The 13,420-nt window shown below is 43.2% G+C and overlaps 2 protein-coding genes across 2 annotated transcripts; one reads left to right on the top strand and one right to left on the bottom strand.

Annotated features, from left to right (window-relative positions):
• The first annotated feature begins 1,480 nt into the window (after positions 1 to 1,480).
• LOC133893308 (GTPase activating protein 1-like) lies at positions 1,481 to 4,313 on the top strand. Its single transcript, XM_062334305.1, has 3 exons — positions 1,481 to 1,974; positions 3,516 to 3,611; positions 3,779 to 4,313. Exons 1-3 carry the CDS (start codon positions 1,858 to 1,860, stop codon positions 4,064 to 4,066), a joined length of 501 nt encoding a protein of 166 aa, XP_062190289.1. The 5' UTR covers positions 1,481 to 1,857; the 3' UTR covers positions 4,067 to 4,313.
• A 1,031-nt stretch (positions 4,314 to 5,344) lies between these two features.
• LOC133893355 (receptor-like protein 4) lies at positions 5,345 to 12,276 on the bottom strand. Its single transcript, XM_062334357.1, has 9 exons — positions 11,697 to 12,276; positions 9,945 to 11,003; positions 9,478 to 9,625; positions 8,626 to 8,697; positions 7,411 to 7,482; positions 6,762 to 6,833; positions 6,595 to 6,672; positions 6,218 to 6,402; positions 5,345 to 6,119 (listed from the first exon to the last, which is right to left on the bottom strand). The coding sequence occupies exons 1-9, from the start codon at positions 11,794 to 11,796 to the stop codon at positions 5,986 to 5,988; spliced, it is 1,920 nt and encodes a 639-aa protein (XP_062190341.1). The 5' UTR covers positions 11,797 to 12,276; the 3' UTR covers positions 5,345 to 5,985.
• Between the last annotated feature and the right edge of the window lie 1,144 nt (positions 12,277 to 13,420).

Genomic DNA, 13,420 nt, shown 5'->3' with positions numbered 1-13,420 from the left:
CTTCATGTGTCTTCTGGCTTGTTTGGCGTGTCAACTCTTTCTAATGACTTCTAATGGTTTGTCTTGACTTGTCCTCCACAAGGGTCCTAGGCTCCATATATATAGGGGGTATCGTACATTCTTTGCAGTTCTAATGGTTTCTCCTGACTTGTCCTCCACAAGGGTCCTTGGCTCCGTATATATAGGGGGTGTTATACACTTTTTGGAGTCTTTCTTTCCGTTCTTGGAGATAAATTTTCCTATTTACAGGATACCATGGGTACATACGGGTAGTTTCCTGTCATCTAGGATCCCCTTCCTAGAGATAGAGATATGCCCTGAGAATTATGAGAAACTCTAGGGTGCCTGAATATGGTAGTTATCCAGTAGTTATCGTTAAGCCTCCCATCAATACATAAAATGAGGCTTTGACGGATCAAGTACATAGCCAGCAAAGATAAACATTTTGTCCGACCGTGTCATCAAGTAAGACTCGAGTTTCTGATTAGTATGATGCATCTAATCAGGTAATCTGGGTTCTCAGATCATCTACTCGAGGTTCCAAACACCTCTGAGTTCTCAAGCGAGTCCAAAGATGTTCCATCCGAGTAGGTTTTCTAATCGGCCCAAAAATAACAGTCCCATCCCCACGAGAGGACAAAGGGGAAAAAACTTATCACTAGTCGGGTTCGAAAGTTGGACCGGCGCAGCGTAGATTTCGGATAGTGGTAAGAATCTTTAGCCTGGCAGGAAATCATGATTACGGTGGAAAAATGTGTGTCCTGGGCGGTGTTGTGCGCTGAGCTCCTCGAGCTAACGCCCCAACTGCTCTGCATGTATCGGGCATTAAATGTGATGTGACGGTAAAACGGAAGATCGTGACCTCGAGTTGTGCCACACTGTCAATCGAAGAGTTGTTGCCACGTATAAAAGCAGAGGGGGAGCCCACTTCATCGTTCACCCCACCGTCATCATTTGCTTTTCGTCATCCTCTCTGTGCTCCTCACGCCTTTAGCCTCAAAACCCCGAAAACCCTCCTCCTCCGCTTCCTCCAACCCCATTAGGGAAAAGACCAATAACCCGGGAGAGTTTGGGCTTCCCAAACAAGGCCTGAGGGATGCAACCCACGGAAACACCCACCGCAACAAAAAATCCCGTGAAAAAAAAAATCCACCGCGCCGCCATCCATTTTTCCGCATTCAAGTCGAACTAGAAAATACGTGGCGTGCATCCTCATCGCGGGCGCAACAGGTCGTTGTTCGATCGAGTGACGGTCGAGAAAAAGGAAAATATCAACGCCACCGTCGGTATCCTATCTCCGAGCAGTGCCCATCCTAGGCAGCTCGCAGCCTTGCGGACAAGAGATATTAGCAAGCGTGGGTGATGTTTGCGCGGGTCAATTTCCACCCCGAGAATTTTTTTTGCCGACACTTGCATCATCTTCTGAAGTCGTTGGGGAGCTCGGTCGTGTCCTCCAATTCCTTTGACAAAACGAACGGAAGATATCCGTGCCAGAGGAAACGAGTGGAAGGGGAGAGAGTAGCAGCTAGAGAGAGCGACGGGCCGGAAGCCGGGAGCCGCACGTACGGCGCGCGCATGCAGCAAGCGTAGCCGGCCGAGACGCGCGCGCGCTCCCCGCCGTTGTCGCGCGTGCAGCCGCTGCAGCTGCATACCCCCCTTCCCAAGGAGACGTACCCCCGCTCTCGTTGGACGCCAAACCAAGCGCCTTGTTTGGCCCTGTCTCGGGGCTAATTTTATCCCTCGCGTTGCGCCGCTCTCGTCGTCGTCCCCCGTTGACGGTGGGCCTTCTCTTCTGCCTTGTGGGAGTTGCGTTGCCGTGACCAGACAGAGAGAGAGGGGACAGGGAGAGGGAGGGAGATGGAGTGCCTGCTGGGGCTGCTCAAGGTGCGGGTGGTGAGAGGGGTGAACCTGGCCATCTGCGACCCCCTCACCCACAGCAGCGACCCCTACGTCGTCCTCCGCCTCGGACAGCAGGTAAACCGTCAGCTCCTGCTTACATTCAGGGTTTTTTACCCATAAATAAAATTTTCGGGATGTCACCGGTAAACATAATTTATCAGATATCGAACAAAATTCAAATAAAATACTGATAAATATGATAATTTTTTAGCGCTAGAGCCTACCAGTAGATCGGTAAAACAGATATATCGGATATACTAAGCCGATTTTTTTCCATGCTTCCATTTCCCACCTACTCAATCACCATTGGTCTGCCTTTTCATCTGTTTATCGGTCTCACTAGATCATGCGCAAGTATCGGCGAAGATGATTGATTGTGTGATTCTTATGGTGGTGAAAGTCGTGCAAGTTCCGTCGCCTATTCACCTATATTCAATTCAAATGCAAGTTTATTGTGGGTTCGTTTTCCTTTATGATTTTGTCATACCTTAATTCTGAACCGGTTGTCTTCTCCCGCTCAACGCCTGAACTTTTTCTTCACCATTTTCTCCGAGGCCGGCGAGCCCTAACCCGCACCATTTCCCCCGCTTTCTCACCTCAAGCAAACTTTCCCATGCACCCTCGCCCTATGCCATCCTCTCTCATTCGACAGCTCTAGCTACTAGATTCACCACTAACACCATCTTACCACTCCCTTCCTTGTTGCCACCCACCCTTAACAGCGTCGCCCACCGCCATCCTGCCAGTTTTTCGCTGCCCCAGTCTTCCTCTAAGCCCAAAGAGTTAGTGGTGAAATCCGTCCCTAGAACCAAATTCATCCTAACCCTAATCCCTAACTCTTGAGAAGGTTCCTACCACCAAAGATGAAATGGATAGCGAGAAAAACCACATGTTGCAACATTTGGTTGTATTATAGCATATCTATTTTGAAATAGCTCTGATCATATTTTGGCAAGGGCACAGAGGTACCAGATTTTATTCATGTTTAGAATATAGTGGATTTTGTCAAAACATTTTGTGGAAGCGAACGGCAGCAAAAACATTTACTCGATGTAATTTTGCAAAGTTCCCGATAGTGTCACGGTCTGACAGATCCACTTGTCAGTGAGATAATGTATACTGTCATATAAGGAATAAGGAAATTTTACAGTGCAAATAACAAATTGTTCCTAAACGCTTGGGCAACCACAACGTGAGGAGTACCAAGTTCCAACAAGATGCTTCGGATGTCTTATTCACCTAAGAGTTCAAGATTCAGTACAAACACTTCTTTACGGTGCTTAGATAGTCACGTAAACTTAAGATCTCGTAGAAGACTATCCAAGCACCGATGCATAATGCAGCAGTGATACTACCATAAGCACCTTATCTTTATTCTATTTGCTAAAAGAACTAGTTTTTTCATGTAAATATCTTTCTAGGCAACAAAATTGTACATGTCCTGACAATTTTAAAGGCACAACAGCTGGAGTCTCTCTTTTTTCACTATTGTTTTTCAGGAACCCGCAAAAGTTTTTGTGTATTTTTCTCTATCCTCAATGACCTTCTTGCATTGCCACTTTTTGCCTCTTTGTCCAACTTTTTTATGTGGGAACTTCTTTTCATATATTGCGCAGAAAGTGAAGTCAAGTATAAAATATCACACAATCAACCCAGAATGGAACGAGGAGCTCACCCTATCCATCACAAACATGATGCTGCCGGTCAAGATTGTAAGTTCATCACCATCTCCATGAAAAAATGCCACAACCTTCGGCGTCTCGCATCTGCCTTTTCCCTCCTCCAGGATTTCAATAATTTGGTGCCACTCTACTGGACAATTTTCAACAGCCCTTGTTCCTGAAAGAAACCTCGTCTTCTTTGGTACTCCGAATTGCAGGAGCTCTTCGACAAGGACACGTTCACCAAGGACGACAGCATGGGCGACGCCGAGTTCTGCATCCTGGACTTCGTGGAGATCGCCAAGCAGGACATGAGCCACGTCTCCGACGGCACCGTGATGAAGACGATCCACCCGGAGAAGGGCAACTGCCTCGCCACCGACAGCCACATCACGTGGAAGGACGGCAAGGTCTCCCAGGACATCGTCCTCAGGCTCAGGAACACCGAGACCGGCGAGCTCATCCTGCACCTGCAGTGGGTCAACATCCCCGGCGTCGCACGATGAGTTCTTCTCGCAACGGCGAGGGTGCGGCGACGGCCGCCCTGATGATTTATATTATGTAATGTTGCCCTGTTTACGAGGCATGGAGAATAAGCAGCATCCTGAGGAGATCCTGGGATGTCTAATATGTAAGGCATGCAGCAGGGAGCAATGCTTGTTTCAGTTTTTGGTTCTGCATAATATCTGCAGTCTTTTGATCCACACAGATATATTTGTCTTGAAGGTCTGTAAAGCTATATTGCATACTGCAGTACTAAATGTCTCAGTGTTCCATATTCCCATTTATTGGTAGAAACCAATGTACAACAAACTATTTGGATCGACATTAGACCATCTCCAACCATATTCCCTTCATTTTGTTCCCTTCCCGATTCCCTTCCCCGTTCTCATTCCCTTTATTTCCTCTCATCTCCAACAACTTCCCCTCAAGGGGAATCGCGAAGGGAAAGGAGAGAGAATCCCGTCCTGAAGGGAATGACTCTGGGAATCCCGTCGTGACGGGAACCGTGAAGGGAAACTGTTGGAGCGCTGAAGGGAACGAAAATCCCGTCGTGAAGGGATTTTGGTCCCTGAAGGGAAACCGTTGGAGATGGTCTTACAGATCCAACGAAAGTTCAGGTTTCTCCCACCCCAACGCCACTGCTACTGATAAAAAGCAGTTTGCAGAGCTCAAAAGTTCAAACCAATTGACAAATAAAAAAATCGACATGCCTGATCAATGAAGTAGAAATTGTATAGTCGGAATCATAGTCACTAGAAATTTGGGTTGATTGGGCCAAGAAACGGAGTCATGGGACATAGGTCGATACCTAATTAAAATATGGTATCAAGAGGTATACCTCACGACAAATCAAAGTAGAATATGACCACGATTCATCCACACATGTATATGTTAGCCAAAAAATAACAAAAGAAAACATATTTGTCCTATGCCACATTCACTACTCAACCCATTATCAAACTATGGGTGAAAACAGGACGAATATTTCCCGCCCAACCGAAGTTTTATGAAGTAAATATAGGATGCAACAATGGTACCTGGCACTATTCGACACTATCCGTGTTTGAATCCGGATCCGAGAAAAAATTAGATAGGATACATGATGACTGGTATTCATTCAAAGTATCTGATGGTTAGGTATTATGAGAAAATCTATTGTGATTGCACTTAAAAATATGACAATATATAGGTATATTATCACACATCTATAGACATATAATATTGAATGCTCTTGTTTTCATATCTCATCGATCATTCTCTATATACTCACTTTATTTATACCCCTATATTGTTTAATGTATTGTGTGAAGATGCAAATGAAGTGAAAATTTTCTATCTATCCAACTAACTGAAAGCTTACAACACTATCAGCTCTGACTCCCACTCTAATATATATATATATATAGGACACAGGATGAAGAAATAATTATATAGTACTATCCGTGTCCGACTTCGACTCTGAGAAAAAATATAGGATAAGATATATAATGAGCTATATATATATTACACCCCTAATCTCCACTCAGCAGAAACCTCTGGCCTTCACAGCCCTGGCGCCTCTCTCTATAGCAGCGAAGCATCCCCATGGCGAGCGACAAGAGGCAACAGCGGGCGCGTAATCCTCCTCTCCCGACGGTTTCATCCCGGTGGCGTCACAGCAGCAAACTAGACCCGCAATCCAGGTGGTTCGATCCGGGGTCATGAATCGCGACATCGACCCGTTTGTGGTGACTGTGGTCAGAGCAGCAGATGGGAAGAACCTGATAATCTCTCTAATTTGACTGTTCTCCTGGACCAAATTTCGAGCAAAAAAGGGAGTATAGACACTATTACTGACCTAGTATTTACAACTTTGTTCTTCAAATCTGCGAACGAGAATACAAGAAAAGCAGAATGGAAGCCAAGTCAGCATTGTTGGCTATCAACTAGCTATGGAAGCAAATGGCGAGCTTTCTTTGTTGCTACTTCGCGAGCTTTCAGGTGGGCGCTGGTGCTTGGTCATTTGCACGTCCCGCGTAAATTGGGTCCTTGATTTAGCATAAGGAGCTTCCCTTGCTGCAAATTAAGGTCAATACAATCAGTCGATTCAGTCCGTTACCACCTGAAACTTTGTACGTCATGCTTTCAGATTAGACAACTGGTCAAATTCTTACCTGCAGCTAATTTTTTAGCACGGAGAATGTTCTGCCTTCTTTTCCACCAGCATGCTGCGAAAACAACTAGAAACAGAATAGCTAAAAGCACCCCAAAAGCCATGCCAATCTTCGCAGCCACAGATAAATGAGGGCCACACTCATGTAACCCAGGGATTCCGCATAATCCAGAATTGTCCGTGAAGCTGCAATGTTGTCACAACACTATTAAGTTACCTTACCATTCATGTTAGTACTAAGAGAAATGACAACTCAGGGTATGTGTCTAGATTAGTATAAATGATGTTATGCGTGAGGAAAATTTGGTAACTTGTACACAACTATGTACAGTGATAACATGAAAAAGAGAACTTTTTACAAATGGAGTGGTTTCTTACTTAAAGCTAGCTCTGTGCAGAGGCCTTCCTCCCAAATTGGCCGGAACCCTTCCCGACAAACGATTGCCATTCAGATTCCTGAATCCAAGCAATTCTTTTATGTTAAGAGGAAGGAAAGCACAAACATAAATGGAAAACAGAATAGCATGCATAACTAATGCACTCACAGTGTCTGTAAAAACGTCAGCTGGCCAAGGCTCTCAGGAATAGATCCATTAAGTTCATTGTATGACAGATCCCTAAGATAGTTATAAAAATCAGTTTCATATGAAACAACATTTATTTGATCTAAGTGAGGGAAAATATTTTCGTTGAACCAATTTCACAAAAAAGAATAAAAAATAGCTTTGACATGTCAATGACATGAGCTTAATCCTCTGATTGCAACAGCATTTTTTTTTCTAGTTGTCATATGCCACAAGATGTGCTGAATAAGATGAGTTCCATGTCTACAGAGACCAGGTAATAAGCAGCCAGAAAATTCTCAGTGAATATAAAGAACCAGGGATATTGAAAACTTTAATCTGATGATGCAAGATCTAATTACCGCAATAACCTTTTCTGATGTTTTGTATCCTACTATTACTAAAAGTGAGAACACTTCAGCCAAATAAATAAATTTTCCCTACTATCACCTATCCGAGATCAATTGGCATCATACATCAAGAAGATGGAAACTTAATGAGTTTGGAATAACATTTGCAACATTTATATACTCTTATTTTCATGAGAGAAACCTATTGTGGCTTAGGCTGTCTTTGAAAGAACAGAAATATCACGTAGGTACTGAAATAGACGGTGTTAAAGTGCACTTACAGTACTTGCAGAGCAGAGATGGTGCCGACAGAGGTTGGAATGTTACCCTTGATGCTATTGCTGCTTAAGTTTCTGTTTGACAAGACAGGAAGTTACTTCTGTCAGACAGGAAGTGCCATTGCTTTCTTAGGATGGTAAGAAACACAATCATTCCATTTAGATTTGGTCGCAATGCTGAGCAATCACATGATCCGAGTTCCTAGGATATTAGGGCATAAGAGATTATGAAACAATCCACAATCCGATTTTTAACTTCTTAAACAATACTGGATTATTTGTCATTCAACTCAGCCATGTCACCATGGACTACAATACAACCAGCAAGCATTTCATATTTTGAAGAGGTCAACCTTTGTATCATGGAAGGGTTTGCAGCTTCTTCTTATTTTTTAATATTATCAGCATATGACACAGGAAACCATCCCAAAGATTCAGAATCAGCCCTATAGTTAAAATTACTGTAAGTTTGAGATTCAAACCCATCTGAAATACAAGGAAACTATAGATGTAGTAGTTTCCATCAGCTCAAGAATAAACACCGGTATATGCTAAATAGCTCAATAAAGTTAGCTGATTTCCATGCATTGTGCATGAAAACGTAATTAGGCAATCAGATTTTCTGTATAGTTTTTTAAATATACTTTCAAATCCCTTGGAGGAATTATAAAGAGGCACTAGATTGATGCTTCAACCCATTTCCAGTGGTCCTTTATGTTGCCAGAGTTTACAAAAAAAATACACATTAACAATAATTGCAGCTAATGGTCTAAAAGTATTACAGGTTTTTTAGAGTACATTTTCTAAATGTCTAGTAAATGTTAGAGCTTTATGCATTTTTACACAAAGCATACACTGTTGAGGAAAAGTGGACGATATACTAGACATTTTTACACAAACCCCCTCCCAAAAAAACCATGAACCCACACACACGCGTCTAGGCTTGTCTAGGGCCCACAATATGGACACGATGTGCAAAGGGAGGGGCAACACCCCCCCCCCCCCCACCCGGGAAATTGTGTTAACCAGGTCCTAAACTCAGGAGTCAGGACCTTTGGTTCCGATACTCTTCATCAACCAACCAATTCACGGTAAAAGATCTGTGGACTGACGGCAGACAATATACTTTAACAGGTAATGGGAACTGGTATTGCTAATTTAAATAAAATACTTTCAAATAATCATGTATTTATGTCTGTGTTGTACATAAAAACTCACATGCTTTGCAGGTGTTGCAGCTTAGATATCTCACCAGGTATAAACCCTCTCAAACCCTGGTTGTCAAGACCTCTGCACATTCAAGGAGTAGTGTTAAATACTTGCAACAAAAAGAACGAATTGTCACTGACGGATAATTTATAAAATTGTAATGAGTATAGGGAAGAAAAAAATGTTGAGGTTTAAGCTCCTAAAATATGATAACACAACAAGAACTAAGAAAAACCCTTGAACTTCTGAATTTGAACAAGCATATGAAAAAACTTCAATTGTCCGAATCAACTCTTTCACCGGAGTATCGCTAAGCAATCCTACAGAATGTCACATGGACAATAAACTGCAAGGAGACAAGGACTTGATGGAATGACATTGCAAATAAATACATAGACATTTTGAATGTGTCATACAACAAGACTGTGTGCCAATTTTTGTAATGCCTAGTATAACTAGTATGCTTGCTTCAACTTTCTTTTAAGAACAGCTTAGAACATCAAATTCAGGATATTTCACTTGGTGTCAGCTCATGGAAAATTAGGATATTTAGTTAAAGAATAGTATGTTCATTTGTTCAAAAAAATTCATATATTCTTAATGTTTCCGGCCTTCTTTTTCTTTTGTATTAGTTTTATGTAACTGAAATACAATCATTACATAAAACTTTTCAGCTTCAAACAAATCAATAGATAGCATTTATATAGAAACAGTATCGTTGTATGTTATCTAAACAAATAACGAATCACTGCACAGGTTTTTCAATTTCAAATGATAAACAAATAGAATGAATTCTATCATGCTAATCATAAAAAACTATCGATCTTTGTGATATGGACCAGCATGATATAGAGAACGTACAATCCATCAATAACCCAATTCCCTTTGGTGTTGTCAAACTGGCAATCAACTCCACTCCATGGATGCTGCTGAGGAACACAGGGGTCACCATTCCAACCAAATCGAAGAGGAAGACCAAGTGAACCCTTCAAAGTCCGCAATGCACTCACTATAGGGAGTCGAAAACAAGAAATTAATACATAAAACTAATAGCTAATTCCAGGTGGTAACCATGTAAATCTCTATTGCTTCAAAACAGACATAAGTTGTGCTATTTATTTAGAATCAATAAAAGCAACTTTCTTCGGTACTAGATTTTATCAACTATCGCCATGTATCATTAAATGGTTTTTATCCATTTTTAAAGTTACATGATCCTCTGCATTCTGCAAGATCCCAAATAAAAGAGGCTTGAAACATTTATTAACTTAAGTTTGGTACCGCTAGAAACAACAAAAAATTGAGTTTGGAGAATGTTAAACAACAACCTTCTTGAGGCAAAGTCTTCTTTTCAGCTGGGATTATCTCAAACACTTCAATGGCACTAATAATGGCACGGGTTCCTTTCACAGGTTGCAAGATAATTTTTAGTGTTGTCCCGCTGACAGCTATAGTTTTATTCAGAACAAGAGCAGTAAATCGCTCTCCTGTCATGCGAACTATATCAACATCCTTAAATGCAATGTCTCCATTGATGAGTACATCAAATACTCTTTGTTCTTCTGCAGTTACCCCATTATCAATCTCTGCAAAGTGAAGCCATACTGAATAGTTCTTGTTTGGAGTGACATCCATTTCAAAAGACAAGCTTGATTGCCTATCAGTGCCCATGATAGCTGATTGGTAGATGCTTTGAGGATAAAAATTTGGTGCAAGCAATGTCCCTGCTATAACATTCTCGGTTGATATAGATTGATCATCAGAACTCGATGACAAAGTTTTCACCCCTAACCAGAATCTGTCCCCACCCCAGTGGATACCATTCAGATCTTCATCAAAAGCAGGCTTTCCAGAACCACATGTCAACCTTTTGGCTGTTCTAAGCACTGTCCCTTTTCCCCATGGCGGGCCAAAGTTATAGGCATTGTCATCTATTTGGAGAACTTCAATAGAAAGAATTGATGGATCGCCATGACCCGTGCTATGGAAGCAAATTGATAAGCTTGAGTCCTGAACAAAAACCAAAGCTTCCGCAAATGTCTTTTCATCATCGCTGCTCCAGCCCAAAAGCAAAGAACTAAATAGGGTACCCTCAACAGAAACATCGAAAATTGGCTCGCTGTCAATACTAGGATTGGCCACTAGGGCAAAGAAAAGCCTAACTTGATAGTGCCCATTCGGAACGTTGTTGATGGTGTAACAATTTTCAGGGCCATCAGACAGCGGGAAATATCGAAGCGTTTTCAGCGGGGGGATAATAAAGCTCGGGCGAGTGGCATTTGCAAACCTGCCTCCGGTATAACCAAAGTCTCTGTACCACAATGTATTGGTTGGCGCCGTGCGCACATCGTCGAAATTTCCGCAGCTTATGCGGATGGTAAATGGTTCTGAAAATAAACAGACAATTAGAACTATAGGAAACAGAAAATTTAAGCTAAAAAACATACGGAGCAAGAGGTTCTTTAAATCAGGACAGTCGAGCATACAGAAAGGAAGGTTTGGATGTTTGCTTTCCTTCACTACTAAATTTCCCAAGCCTCCTTCGTATTCAGTCCTAGCTTGAGCAAGCTTTATCTTAAAATGGCATGTTCAGCACAATGTATGCACATGTGAGCAAGAAAGGGCGATAACTGTACTACTTACAAGTAACAAAGAAGCAATCAATATCAGCTGAATGAATACACAAAGTTTCTCAAAATGGGTAAGACTCCATTCTTCGTTCCGTCAACCGCCCCCAATTCGCCACAGAAATGGGACTAGAGCTGAAGATAGATGGGCCTTCTAAGAAAGTTCCAGGGTTGCAGAAACTAAACAACAACTGATTTGGTCAAGAATGCAACATCAGGGAGCGAAAATCCGAGAACTGGGGGAGCCTAGCATGGCTAGATTTAGAGATAAGAGCAAGAAAAGGCGAAGTAGACACGAAATATGTTATCCTGGAAGCCAGAAAGTTCTCGATTTGGTTACGAATGCAACACCATCTGCACAAATGCAAGAAATTGGAAAGGCTCGGCCTCACCGCTATGCTGCATTTAGCAAGATTTCAGCAGGAAGACGAAATCTCAAGCTAAAAGGCTCACCTTTGCTAAGATCGGCCGCGAGGACACCAAGAAGAGTCGGCGACGCGGAGACGGCGAGCAGCCACAGCTTCAGCTGCAGCACGGGAGATCTCTGCCGCATTGAGCCTTAGTCCGCCTCCCTCTCTCTCTCTCTCTCTCTCAAAGTACGAGCTTTTTCCTTTGGCTTTGGAGTTTGGACTAGATTTCTCCTTAGAGATGCCGAAATGTGCACGAATTTTACGGAAGAACTTCAATTTCCGTACAAATCTTCGAGAAATTCACGTGTGTTTCAACGGCGCCTTACTCCTTTTCTCTCCAGTTTCGGCTTAAAGAATCGAAATGAGCTGTGTGGAGTAATGGAGCTTAGACGGAGCTAAATGTGGTTGCGTTTGTGCCAGCAATAATAGAAGCCGGAGTTGACGTGGTTCACTGGATTCTTTTTTATTTCCTTTTATTTTGGGCACTGGGGAGTGGGGCAGCTCATCACGTTCTTGAATCTTGATTACGACTCACGAGCCACCCGAGAATTTAAGAACTGGACGGACTCTCCTGATTGCGAGAATGACTGAACGAATGTCTCGGCAACCCTGATTTAAAAAGAAAAAATGGACAAGGTGCGACGGAAGTGCCAGGACGTCGCTCTAGCGGATATCATTTCTAGCCTAGCTAGATGTTGTAACAAGTGGCTCATGAACTTGCCATCTTGCTCGTCGATGGATCCGAGTGCTCTCATGCTGCGGCCCACGAGTCAGTTTCGGCTGATGTTATGCCGTTGGTTATCAGTGGTTTAGCTGGCCCATTGGTCTAATGGAATAGAATGAGATTAAATAAAAATAAAAAGATATCATTTATAGGCGTAAATTGTAATACCTACCCATTGTTACCTAGATGACTGGATTCATGCTAAATTCCAACTGTTCAAAGAACTCGCAATTTGATATCATTTCTAGGCCGTTTTTGCAACGGAGAAATCGTGCATTCTTTACTATAGTACAAGCAATAACCAACTGTAGCCGGAAGCGAGCTGGCTTTTGTGGGTCACTCACGTCACGTGCGAACAGGAGAGGGGGGACAGCCAGCCGGACACGGGTCCCGGGGAGCACAAGCCCGAACCAGAACGGCAAAACCAGAGGGGCCGAGCTGACGGGCGGCAGACAGCGCGGCCACAGGACCGGAGACACTCGCTGTCGCAGGTGGGTTGGCTGCGCCAGGCCGGAGATGGCGTCGTACGCGCCGGCATGTGTGCCCCAACAGGCGCTGCCGCTCGTTGCGGCGAGTTATGCGCGTCGGCGTCAGGTGTCGGGGACGGGTCGTGCGACGTCGTGCGCCTCACGTTTTCACGAAGGGCTTCAATTAGTCTTAGACCAACCCAACCGTTTCCTTCCCTTACCACTCCAAAATTTCTTCCCAGCACGATTCCCTTCCCAGATTCATTCCCTTTAGGATCCTGCACTCCAACAGCATTCCCTTCACCATTCCCTTCCCTAACAGACTTTCAATATTTTAATATACTTGGTACCGAATCTGTATATCTACGATGAATGCGTTTGTACGGCGTATGCAGTACGGGATTAGAGTGTTGAATGAGTAGACGGCTTGTGGTGGAAGGAAACGTTGGACTTTTCAAGCGGCTTGCAATGGAAGCCACTGAAGTGTGGCTTCGCAGGGAAGATTTGTAGCACTACAAAAAGGGCCGGCATGCTCACAGCGGAGTCACACTAGTTCCTCCTTTTGCCAAATACAAG

This window comes from Phragmites australis, chromosome 15 (genome assembly GCF_958298935.1).
Source record: "Phragmites australis chromosome 15, lpPhrAust1.1, whole genome shotgun sequence".
In the NCBI taxonomy this organism is placed as follows: Eukaryota; Viridiplantae; Streptophyta; class Magnoliopsida; order Poales; family Poaceae; genus Phragmites; species Phragmites australis.
This window is presented reverse-complemented; position numbering and strand designations above follow the sequence as displayed.

Excerpts from the sequence above, each read along its gene's own strand:
- LOC133893355 (XM_062334357.1), bottom strand. The coding sequence starts at position 11,796 with ATGCGGCAGAGATCTCCCGTGCTGCAGCTGAAGCTGTGGCTGCTCGCC. Across the intron at positions 11,004-11,696 it reads CGCGGCCGATCTTAGCAAAG|AACCATTTACCATCCGCATA; the intron begins GTGAGCCTTTTA and ends GTTTATTTTCAG. Across the intron at positions 8,698-9,477 it reads AATTGGGTTATTGATGGATT|AGGTCTTGACAACCAGGGTT; the intron begins GTACGTTCTCTA and ends TTGAATGTGCAG.
- LOC133893308 (XM_062334305.1), top strand. The coding sequence starts at position 1,858 with ATGGAGTGCCTGCTGGGGCTGCTCAAGGTGCGGGTGGTGAGAGGGGTG. Across the intron at positions 1,975-3,515 it reads TCCTCCGCCTCGGACAGCAG|AAAGTGAAGTCAAGTATAAA; the intron begins GTAAACCGTCAG and ends TATATTGCGCAG. Across the intron at positions 3,612-3,778 it reads TGATGCTGCCGGTCAAGATT|GAGCTCTTCGACAAGGACAC; the intron begins GTAAGTTCATCA and ends TCCGAATTGCAG.